The sequence below is a fragment of the Ornithorhynchus anatinus genome, chromosome 17, assembly GCF_004115215.2.
Source record: "Ornithorhynchus anatinus isolate Pmale09 chromosome 17, mOrnAna1.pri.v4, whole genome shotgun sequence".
NCBI lineage: Eukaryota > Metazoa > Chordata > Mammalia > Monotremata > Ornithorhynchidae > Ornithorhynchus > Ornithorhynchus anatinus.
Window position 1 is genome coordinate 7,060,977 of NC_041744.1, and position 12,185 is coordinate 7,073,161.

The 12,185-nt window shown below is 44.4% G+C and overlaps 1 protein-coding gene across 3 annotated transcripts in view; it reads left to right on the forward strand.

The window, feature by feature from the left end:
- Positions 1-11,636, forward strand: part of CTNS (cystinosin, lysosomal cystine transporter) — a 24,582-nt gene extending 12,946 nt beyond the window's left edge. For all 3 annotated transcript variants that reach the window (XM_007672530.3, XM_007672529.4, XM_029082574.2), the window contains exons 4-12: positions 213-297; positions 1,087-1,190; positions 1,314-1,445; positions 4,872-4,971; positions 5,069-5,188; positions 7,298-7,468; positions 7,635-7,752; positions 9,769-9,883; positions 10,508-11,636. In XM_007672530.3, coding sequence (XP_007670720.1) covers positions 213-297; positions 1,087-1,190; positions 1,314-1,445; positions 4,872-4,971; positions 5,069-5,188; positions 7,298-7,468; positions 7,635-7,752; positions 9,769-9,883; positions 10,508-10,532 — 970 coding nt within the window. In that variant the 3' untranslated portion in view covers positions 10,533-11,636. The remainder of the gene's footprint in view (positions 1-212; positions 298-1,086; positions 1,191-1,313; positions 1,446-4,871; positions 4,972-5,068; positions 5,189-7,297; positions 7,469-7,634; positions 7,753-9,768; positions 9,884-10,507) is intronic.
- The last annotated feature ends 549 nt before the right edge of the window (positions 11,637-12,185 follow it).

Here is a 12,185-nt window from a genome sequence, read left to right on the forward strand (position 1 = left end):
CCCTTTTGAAATTCATGACAGTGAAACCAGAGTGGGGTAGAGTTAGGAGGTGGTATTGGTAAGAATGTTTCAGCATCTGACTACAAAGCACAGAGTCAGAGACATTTTAAAAAGCTGATGTGAAGTCAGAGAACTTCTGGGAAGGAACCCAGGCCATTGGGAACAGTGGCTTCATCAATCTCTGAAAGTAATCAGACTTTTATCTTTCACAGTGGCCCATTAGATACAGCGCTGGTGATTACATTTAACATGACGTTCTCTTCAAAAAATAGAACCATAATTGAACTCCCTAATGAAGTAAGTAACTATTATAGCTTAAGTATAGGGTAGCAAATAATGCATAGTTCTGGGTGGAAAAATTTTCCCTAATAGTATTCATCTGCAGTTCTACAGAGGTACTTTGGCATTCTTCATACAGAAGATTAATTTATTCTCTCAGGATGTGATACAACCCTAAAATCCCAAAGAAGATCCAAATTATTTACCTGTCTATACATTGATTTTATGCCCAATTTATATCTGGAGGATTGGATAAAAATCTTAGAGGAAAAAGGAGTGCTGGAAAGATATTTTAAAAGTGATTTTTCTTGGGTATATTCTAGCTTGCTCTATCTGGAGAATATTATTGTCAAACTGGTTGTTTTTTTTCTTATCATTTGGGTTGAGTTCAGGCATCCTCAGCCCACTCTCCTGTTTTAGATGCTGGTGAGCGGGACTGCGGTGCAGCGGGCTGAGGAGCTGCCCAACTGAAAGGAAGTCTGAGGCCTATCTAGAAGTGATCCAAACTTTATTTCTAGGGGGTGAGCCACACACAGGTCTGGCAATCCTAAAAGCTACTAAGATTACAATTCCCAGGAGCACTGGAGGTAATTGCTCCTGCCCAGCACTTCAGAATATAGACCCTCACTGAAGTGTCCTCTCCACAGCAGAGAAGTAAGGAAGCAATGGGGAGAGACTGAGGTGGGACCCAAGGGTTGAAGCAGTAGAGTCAGAAACAGAATTTGGAGTAGAGATAATAGTTTTTTCCACTACCTTTTGCCTTTTTTCCACTACCTGATATGTGGGTTTTTAACATCTCTGTATTAGGTGGCGGTACCTGCAGCCCAGACAGAATCCTCTTTTGTCGTGAAATCTAAAGCTGTTGGACAGGTTACTATATACCTGCAGAGTAATAATTCTAACCAAACTGGGTGAGTTGGCTAAACTAGTTTAACCTGTCATGCAGCGAAAATATGGCTCACTGAGGGAGGAAGCTGGATGAGCCCTGGGGGACACCAGATTTCACTCTCCTGAATCCCCAACTTTTCTTCCAGGCCAAGAATCCGCTTCCTAGTGATTCACAGTAACTTCGTTGGGATAATCAACCAGTTGATTGGTTGGATTTACTTCGTGGCCTGGTCTGTCTCCTTCTACCCTCAAGTGTATGAGAATTGGCGGCGGAAGAGGTAAAAAACTGAATGAGTTAAGTGTGTGGGTGGCCAAGCAGACCAGCACCATAGAATTGCTGTTTGCTTAACCCTGCTTCCTAGGAGACAGTTTACCATTTTCCTTTCTTACTCTTTCGTTACTGGTTCCAGCTTGAAAACCTCACTAAGGTATCCGAAGAGGCTTTCGTCTTCCGATATGAGCAACTCTAGATTGTAAGCTCCTTGAGGGAAGGGAATGAGAGCCTAACTTCTGTTGAAGTCTCCCAAGTACTCAGTATGGTGCTTCACACTCAATATATTTCATCATATATTCAATTGAGCAATTGGTCAAGAGAAAACTGGCTTAATTAACAGCAAGAGTTCATTTAGACTTAGGTTTTACTTAATAATAATGTTGGTATTTGTTAAGCGCTTACTATGTGCCGAGCACTGTTCTAAGTGCTGGGGTAGACACAGGGGAATCAGGTTGTCCCATGTGGGGCTCACAGTCTTAATCCCCATTTTACAGATCAGGTAACTGAGGCACCGAGAAGTTAAGTGACTCGCCCAAAGTCACACAGCTGACAAGTGGCAGAGCCGGGGTTTGAACCCATGACCTCTGACTCCAAAGCTCATGCTCTTTCCAGTGAGCCACGCTGCTTCTCTGACTTAAGGGAGGTCAAACAGTGAAGATTGGAGATACTGTGGATTTTTTTTTTAAAGACAAGAAATCAGGTTGTAGAATAGTGGCATTAACTCCTAAAGACAGGAGGCTGGACCAAATATCAGCTCAAAGTCACTTCTGCCTTTGAGAGTTTTATGATTTTAAAGATCTCATAGACACAGTCCAGCCTGGGCTTGATATTTTTCCATTTGAGCATTGCTGTTGTGAGTTCCCTGTAAAATGATTAAACAGGATTTCCCTAATAAAATAAAACCTCAAAACGGTAATCGCAGGCTCAAGGGGAGATGAGGAGCTCTTTTTCTTTTCTTTTACGTATCTCTCCTCTTCACAGTGGAACTCTTGTTTCTAGCATCTTGGGGCTGAGCTATCAATCAATTGTATTTATTGAGCACTTACTGTGGGCAGAGCAGTCTACTAAGCACTTGGAAGAGTACAATACAATAGAATTGGTAGACACATTGCCTGCCCACAATGAGAGCTATAAAAGTAATTAATCATATTTTTGAACATTTATCGTATGCAGAGCACTGTACTAAAGTCTTGGAAGAGTACAGTATAACAATATAACAGAAACATTCCCTACCCAAAATGAACTTATAGCTTAGAAGTTGAACAAAAGTCTCCCACAGACTCAAATTTCTGGTGACTTTTCATGATGGAATTAAGAGAGAGCCAAAGGCAAACCATGTAACAAATCCTCAAACGCCAAGTGTCTAAAGGTCAATTAATGACAAAACAATGGTCCAATGTTCAGATACCAGGCAAACCCGGGGGGAAACATTGAAGGAATTAGTTGTTTGGCCTAGAGCAAAGGCTAAGCTGTGCCTTAACAATCATTAGTTACATAAAAGTTTTCTTGTCGAGGGGATGGTGACTGGTGATTTTTCATGTCTACTGGAGACCAACAAGAGTAATAATAATAATAATAAAGGTACTTGTTTGCTTGCTATGTGTTAAGCACTGTACTAAGCACTGGGGCATATCAATTTGTCCACATGTCCAGAATGGGGCTCACAGTCTAAGTAGGAGGGTGTAGGATTTTATCCCCAGTTTATAGATGACGAAAGTGAAGAACAGAAACGTTAAGTGGTTTGCCCAGACAAGTGGTGGAGCTGGGATTAATATCCAGGTACTCTGATTCCAGACCCATGCTCTATCCACTAGGACATGCTGCTTCTTAGAGTAAGAGAGATAGAAGAAAGACACTGAACTAGGAGGTGATGGGCTTTCTAACCCTGGAGTTATTTCAGAGAATACTTAATGAGAAGCAGCATGGTCTAGTGGTTAAAGTCTGGTCCTGGGAGATAGAGAACCTGGGTTCTAATTCTGGCTCTGCCACTTGTCTCCTGTGTAACCTTGGGCAAGTCACTTAACTTCACTGTGCCTCAGTTATCTCAGCTGTAAAATGGGAATTAAGATTGAGACCCTTTTGGGACAGACTGGTCCAATCTGAGTAGCTTGTACTTACCCCAGCATTTAGTTCAGTGCCTAGCCTATTGTAAATGCTTAACAAATGCCATTAAAAAAGAGAAAAAGGACTGGACAGCTTTCCTACTCTGCTTTAATTGTTCATCTGTCTTGAAGCTGGTGATCTCTTGAGCTCTAGGATTCTGTGATTCTATGAAGCTCTTCATAAACGCAGCTCTAATTCAGATTTTTCCCTTAAAAAGTTGCTGACTGACAGACTTCAAGTTTTGGAACATGTCAGTGATTAGACTTCTGGTGTTCAAGCAGTCTGGCACGCCTTCTCCACGGCCCCCCACTACCCCTCTATCTTGACTGTGACCAACTGCTTCCAATGAGGTTTGCCTGCCGAAATGAAGCGGGCCTAATTATGGAGTAGACTCAGCCAGAGTTCTACCACATTGCAGGAGCTCTGTACAGCTGGGTTTGGGATCGAAGACTGAACAAATTAACAAGGTTTGGGTGAGGCCGCCTGTGGTCAGGACCAAATGTCACAAAACTCTGATCTGGGGCATGGCTTTCTGCTGCAGTCTACCCTCTCTTGTCTGTTCTGTCAAGTCGAAGTATTGTGCAGATGAGATTGAATACAGTGAGCAGGCTTCTGAAGCGGCACATCTACTTCATGACCAACTTTCCACCTGCATTTCTTCCTCTTGTATGTAAGCTGTGCTAGTGTAAAAGCACTGAAGATAAAGGTGGACTACAGAGCCATCTAACTGCCTACCCTCCTTTCCCAAGCATGACCCTCCAAAGGAATTGGAGCATTCATTCAATCCCCATGGAAAGGGGAGAAGAGGTGGAACACCACATGACCAAATTCTGGGAAGGGCTGCTTTGTCCTAAAGGAAGAAGGGTCTTCTAAAAATCATTCGAGCTCCCCCTCCCAGGCCCCAATGATCCAAAAGGGAAAGGGCCATGATTTTAACACCCTGTAAATGAATGAGTAATGAGTGAGAAGATAGGGTTTCTCTCTGACCTTGCTGTTCCTCAGCTGGAACTGTGTCTTTGGGCTTCTCCCTTGGGACCCTGGTGCCTTGCTTGAGCAGGTAACACTGACGGGAGGGAAAGGCCCTTTCTCCTGAAGACAAAGCAGCCTGAATATCTGAACCTTAATCTCTCCCCCGCGAGCAGAGAATGTGGGAGTAAAAAATCTATGGAATCCAGTTTGGGGAGGAAGCTATTGAGCTGTTGTAGAACAGAGGCCCTGAAAACTGGCATGTTTCTCTCCCAGAAACTCCTCAGTAACTGGTCTTGAGCTAATTATTGGGGAGCCATTTCAAATTTTTTTTTAAAAGGTTTTGTTTTTCCTTTTCCAGTGTCGTCGGACTGAGTTTTGACTTCATTGCCCTGAATCTCACCGGCTTTATAGCATACAGTGTGTTCAATATTGGGCTCTTCTGGGTCGCCTATGTTAAGGTATGTAAGGGGGCTTAAGCTAATCCCTTCACTGGTCAGGTGTCACTTGAATAAGTAAGTTGTTGCCTAACTGGCAATGCTGTTTTCCTTTTCTCAGGAGCAGTTTCTGCACCAACACCCCAATGGTGTTAATCCTGTGGACAGTAATGATGTCTTCTTCAGTCTTCATGCGGTTGCCCTAACCCTTGTGGTCATCGTGCAATGCTTTCTCTATGAGGTGAGTGAAGAAGCTTTCTGATGGCCATTGCAAAATACCCAGCTTCTCCTCTGGCTCCTCCCTGAGGGGTTATAACTCTCCCAAGTAACTCAAGATCTCAGTTGAAGTAGATTTTGTACATTACACTGGTTATTATACTCTCCCGAGCATTTAGTATAGTGCTCTGCCCACAGTAAGCACTCAATAAATACCATTGATTGATATTTAACTTGCTGGGACCTTCTGTCTCAACTAAACTGGGGGCTTGAAAGCATGGAAAGTTTTTATTGTTTGGGGGGTTTGGGATATTTTTTTCCCCATTGCTTAAAGTGAATTTTTTTCTGCCTTAGTCTTAAAATGGGAAGGATATTATGAGACAGATCTCTCCTATTCTCCCTTTGAGGTCACTTCATATATTCAGATCTGGAGCAGTATAGCTGAGAGCTTCAGAGAATCAATCAAGCAGTGGTATGAGCACAGTACTAAAAGCTTGGAAAAATACAATACAATATCGCTGATAGATATGTTCCCTACCCACAGTGATTTTATAGTCTAGAGGGTAAAACAGACATTAATATAAATAAATTACTGCTGCGAACACTAGTGCGGTGGGGCGAATATCAAGTGCAGAGAATCCATTTTGGGTATTAAAGTGTTTATCATGTGCCAAGCACTGTGCTAGATACAGTATAATCAGATTTGATATGATCCCTGTCCCACATTGTGCTCACAGCGTGGGGTTGTGGAGCAAATACTTAATCCCCATTTTACAAAAGAGGAAACAGGCACAAAGAAGTGAGGTGAGTTGCCCAAGGTCACACAGTAGACAAGTGGTGTAATCAGAATTAGAACCTGGGTCTCCTGCCTTATAAATATTTGCCTTTTCCACAGGGCCATGCTGCTTCTCCATCATCCCATAATTTTGTTCTCCCCCTTTGACAGCATAATGAGAACACTGCACAACTGTGAACATTTGTAGGCAGAAGACATTCAGCAGTCACACTGTGGGTCTTGATTTTGGTTCCAGGCCTAGCACAGTACTCACCTCTGATGGACCCTCAATAGCCTTTTTTGTTTGTTTTATTTTAGAGTCCTTAGGCCCAGCCTAATTTGGCTGGCTGGCTGGCTGGCTGTAGATTCCTGAGAGTCTGGCCAGAAACACTCCAGAGTCTTGAAAGGCAACAGTGATCTCAAGATGAGGTTATTGTTACCCAAAATGTGCCCAGACTGACCTCGTCTGATCGATTTGTGTAGTTTGAAGGGAAAAACCTGTGATGTGGTCCCTAAACAAACCAAGAGAAGGAAGCAGCATCACTCAGCGGGTGGGATTTGGAATTGGTTGCCACAGGAAGTTATGCAGGCGGGAAAAATCAGTACTTTCAGGTGGACTTTGAATAAATGCATAGGGAAGTGGTAAATATTATTAGATTACTAGTGGGAAAGTTAGGGGTGTTAGGTGGGACATCCCTAATATTGGGATGGATGTCAAGAAGGGTAACCAATCCATGGTTGTTTTGAGTGGTGTGGAGTTATCTACCTCAATGCTTAATTCAAAGTAGGCACACAGTGAGCACTTAGCAAATACCACAGTAATGATTATTATGGCTTCTGCAAGCATCCTGCAGCCCCTATTAGAAATGTAATACAGGTGTTACCCCTCGATACAACCAGGTAACCTGTGCCACCATTGTATGGGGCTGGGTGGACCAATAATGACCCTTCCAGGGTAGGACAGGAGAACACGAAGGTACTTCTGGGTGGCTGAAATGGGGAAAGCAAGGGTGAATTCAGCTGATGATAATGATATTTCTTAAGCTCTTACTATGTGCCAGGCACTGTACTAAATGCTGGGGTGGATAAAAGCAAATCTAGTGGGACACAGTCTCTGTCCCATGTGGGACTCACAATCTCAATCCCCATTTTACAGATGAGGTAACTGAGGCACAGAGAAGTGAAGTGACTTGCCCAAGGTCACACAGCAGACAAGTGGTTCAGTTGGGCTGAGGACCCATGACCTTCTGACTCCTAGGCCCCTGCTCTATCCACTATACCATACTGCTTCTCGCGTAGCCACTGATGTAACCACTGAAGTTTTTTCCCTAACCAGTAGTCTCATTTTGGTCTTTTCAGAGAGGAGATCAGAAAGTGTCACCCCTCGCAATTGGTTTCTTGGTGCTTTCCTGGACCTTTGTCTTCATCGTTCTGGGCGTGGCGGCTGCCGGAGTCATCACCTGGCTGCAGTTCCTCTTCTGCTTCTCCTATGTAAAGCTGGCAGTCACCTTGGTCAAGTATTTTCCCCAGGTACCACCGGATCCTTCTTCCCTTCTCTCCTAAACACTGTCTTTCTTCAAGTGGAAATTGGATGAGGGTGAGGAGAAAAAGGGGAGAAATGTATTGGCAGACTAGGAATTTCTGCTCTGCAAAGACCTGCCTCTCACTGCCTCATGTCCGTGTGTCCGTCTGGCAGGCGTACATGAATTTCCGCCGCAAGAGCACAGAAGGTTGGAGCATCGGAAATGTGTTGCTCGACTTCACTGGGGGCAGTTTTAGCCTCCTCCAGATGTTTCTCCAATCATTCAACAACGGTTAGTGTCAACATTAGGAGGGTGGGGGAAGGAGAGAGGTGGGGAGCCATCTCCTGGAATAATGGTAGTCTGGAGCGGGGGTCGGCAGGGGTCCTTCCCAGCTCCAGGACTGTGGGTGGGGTCCCTCCCAAGCATGGGCAGTAACCCATAAGGAATCCTTCTAGCCCCAAGAGGGGAACTGAATTCTGGTGGCTGTACTGTTGATCTGGGGTGTGACCCTTAAGGAATTTTGCTGTGCTTAATTTCCTCCATCTAAGTGAAGAGGTTACACTTCATTTCCACAGGGAGCTAGATGAGAATTACCCCACAATTGCAGAGTTTTGACAATAGAGGCACTCCTGCCAGAGTGGAATATTTTAAAGTGATTTTTGGGGGGGAACGGGGGGAGACGGGGTGTAGGTTAGAACTCCATGGAAGAATAGGAAAGCAGCTGGGACCTGGCTTGAACCAGAGATGATTCTGTGCTTTTTAAAACTTGCTTTTGACAGGATCACAGGATTGTGTAGGATTGCTGTATTAGTAGTTTCTTAGCATTGCACTGGAAAGCAATTCACAATTATTTTAAGTTGACACCATTATTTACTGGAAATAGTAAAGGCAAAAAGATCAAATTGACTAGCTGTGTGGTACCATTGAACTTCAGATAGTCAGACTTATACCCTGCTTGAAAAAGACTTCTATAGTCTTCTTTTCACCCAGTGTGACAGAAACCAGGGACTATTTGAATTGTTTTCAAGTATTGATTTAGTAGAGTAGCTGGCATAGAATAAGTGCTTACAAAATACCATTTAAAAAATTTCCCACAAAACTGTTGATGCAACCTGATTTTTTGATAACATGATATTTACAGGAGTTCAACTAATATTAAAAGCATATTATTATGACACTTGTGTCTAGCACTGTACTAAGCCCTGGGGTAGATACAAGATAATCAGGTTGGACAGTCTCTTTTGCATGGGGATCACAGTCTCAGTAGGAGGGAGTAGGATTTAATCATCATTTTACAGATGAGGAAACTGAAGCACAGAATTCAAATGACATGCCCATTGTTATACAGAAGACAAGTGGTGGAGTCAGGATTCGACCAGGTCCTCTGACTACATATGCGTTCTTTCCACTAGACCACCTTGCTTCCCTACTGTACAACTGTACAACTACTCTAAGAGGAATGTCCTTATCTATATGTAATTGTACTCTCCCAAGTGCTTAGTACAGTGCTTTGCACATAGTAAGCACTCAATAAATACCATTTAATTGATGAAATGATTGTTCCTTACCTTATTCATTGACACCTACAACCCAACCGGTCACTGCCAACTTACAATGGCAACCCAGCAGTGGAATTCCGTATGTCCCCTATCCAGTGAGGTGGTGTAAACCCCCCATCCTCTTATGGATTTCTCCTATCCAGAGTGCAGTGGCACCAGGAATGAGCGAAGCCAAGGTGCAGGTTGTTTGGGAGGAAGCTCTTGTCTGCCAGCTTCACTTACCCCAACCCTGCAGCCTCCAAGAGTATGATGATCAGTCGTATATCTGCTTAACTAAAGGTCAATGGGATGTTGGTCCCCAGACCAATTCAGAAGTCATGGGGAATTTCAAACAGGTGGGGGGAATCCAGAAAGACCCTGAGCAAATTCCCTGCTGTGCCCTTCCTGGCTTTTCTCCCTGTCGGACTCCCCCCCACAGCTCCATCCCTGCCTCTTTGTTCATCCTCCCTCTCAAGCAATCAATAGTATTTATTGAGCACTCTAGTAAGCACTCAGGAGAGTACAATATGGTTGGTAAATACAATCTCTGCCCTCAAGAAGCTAGAGTCTTACATCTGCAAACCATTTGAGGGCACCTCAGAAGAAACTTCAGTCATGGAAAAGACCCTGAAGGGAGCCAAGCAATGTCCCCTTGAAGGCTGTGATCTAAGAACAACTGGCCTCTGTGCAGGGTACTTTGGAATTGGCAATCGTGTCTCAGCTGGTCTGGGAGGGCCTCTTCTATCACTTGTTCTCTTGTCATTCACAGATCAGTGGACGCTGATATTTGGAGACCCGACAAAGTTTGGCCTGGGATTGTTCTCCATCTTCTTTGACATTGTTTTCATCACCCAGCACTACTGTTTATATAGGCGGAAATCAGGGTATGAGCAGGTCAACTAGCACCTAAGGATGCAGACTAAACAATCACTGTGGGCTCTCCTGCAGCCTTCAGCAGATCGGGGGCACGTTCCCCAGTCCCCGTCCGATAATCTGAAGAGACTAGTCCTAGAATCATGTTTGTTTGGTCTGGTGTGCGGACGATATTGAATCTCTTCCTCAGTGCCAAATGCCTTAAACGAGAACGATCCCACCGCTTCCAGCTGGAAAAGCTTCTGCTCCGGTCACTGAGGTCCGGGATAGTAAACAAACTCCACTCTGAGACTAAACCATGAGTATCTCCCGGCTCCATCCGGCAGGCTCCGGAACCGTGGAGCTACGACAGGGATATGGACTTCTTAGGGTGGGGGTGGGGGAGGATGAGTTTTCCCATCTGCCTAATGCCGCAGTTTGTCTTAATCTCTTAAACCCAAGAGACCGGCGTCTGCCTGGGCACCAGGCTGCAGGCACCAGCTCTGGCTGCCCGTACCAAGCATGTGCCCAGGTCAGTAAAGGGGCTGGGGGAAAAGCTGGGTAATCTTGCTGCTGATGGTGTCTGAGCTTTCCCAGTTGGCCCACTGGGTGAAGGAAGATTGCATCTGTACAGTTAAAATCTCTTTCTTTTTAAGGCGTCAGCTATCCCTCAGGTTGTGATGTCCAAGAAGGGGCAGTAGCTGAGGATGAAGGAGAGATCACTTTCACCTTGGAGCCTGCAGTCTTCCACCAGCTGGGGTCCTTCCAAGGGACTCTACCCCCACTGGCCTCTCCCATGCAGCCGGTGGCTCTAGAGTACTGTCTGGGCATCTAGGAACACACTCCCCCCACTTAAGGAAAATGACAGCAGAAGTGTCTGCTTCTGTTCAGGAACAGACTGAACTAGGAAACGGGCTGCGGGGGATTTCCTTTCAGAAATTGCTCCTTTCCAACCATGCCCATAAGTGCCCCCAGCCCCAACTACTCTTCTCCCCCACATGCCCACCTTCTCAAAGACAGTAGCCACCACTCCTTGTCAATGATGTTGATTAAGGAAAACAGTATTGTGTATCCCTTACAGTATTGTCAAACGAGCCCAAGACACAGAATGTACTTTTAAAATATTGATGCGCAGTTGAGATATCAACCTGAAAGGGGTCACCACGGTTCTTAGGTACCAGGATCCTAGAGGGACAGGTCCTTAGTACTGCTTTCCTAGCCCTGAGTTGGGAAGAGATCCTTCTGGCCCTGGACCAATGCTGCCTTTTCTCATACTGCCACTTAGCATGGTTACTAAATGGCAGGTTCCCATCCACTCCCTGCTTTGCACAGACATGGGCACTTGTGCCCAAGAGAAGGGAGGAGGCCCTTTTGGGAGCACTACTCAGGTCAAGATGGTCCATGTCTGTGTTCCCACGGTCCCTGTTTGGCTAACAAAATGAAACTTACCCTTCGGAACTGCCAGGAAACTCTTGGGTTTTTTTTTCTTTTTAATTCAGAAATAGAGGCAATAATACTAAAGAAAACTGTACTGGTGGGACTCACTAAGTTAAAAGGTGCTTGGGTGACTTTTCAGCTGAGCTTCCTTCCACAGTGTTCCCTGAAGCTCACCCATCCCAACAAGCTGCTGCAGCTGTCACCTTGTATCTTCCCTCTCTCCCCGGCGTGCCTATGCTAACTTCTTGCTGATCACTTGGAAATATTTTGTAAGGCTTTTCACTATTGTGATTTGAATTGAGAGCAATAATAGAGCCTGAATTTTTAATTAAAGCTTCACAAGATGGATTTTTTTCTTCAGTTTGCTAACTTTCCTATGCAGCTATTAGCCTCCATAAAAGCCTCTGATAAGAATGGGAAAACAGCTCTCCTGGGTGGCAGTTTAGCCAGGAAGCACTTTTCTTCCCTTATGTAAAACTGGGGTCTGTTTTTGGTCATGCATCTTTTTCTGCAATAATATTTAACTTTTCCAGGAGCAGAGTTAGACTAGCAAAACTGGGAAGTGTCTTAGTGCTGCAACATATTCTAGCTCTTGAGGGAAACTACTTTGTGGTGTCTTTCTTAAGTTAAACACGTGGACTGTACTGTCTGTTCTAGAGGTACTAGTTTTTAAACTAGAGTGTGTTCACTGGAAAGAGCAGTTTTGGACTTGGTTTTTTTGTTTGTTTCTGGGCTTCTTGGGTTTTTTTTTTAGATAAACAGGGCTGAAAAGTTTCAGAAGGGGTTTTGTTGTAGGCAAAAAAAAAAAGAATTTGTTCTAAGTTTAAAATGAAGTGGCTTGAGGGCTGAAACTACTTTATGATTTTCCATCCTTGCCTTGGGAGCCAACTCTGCATT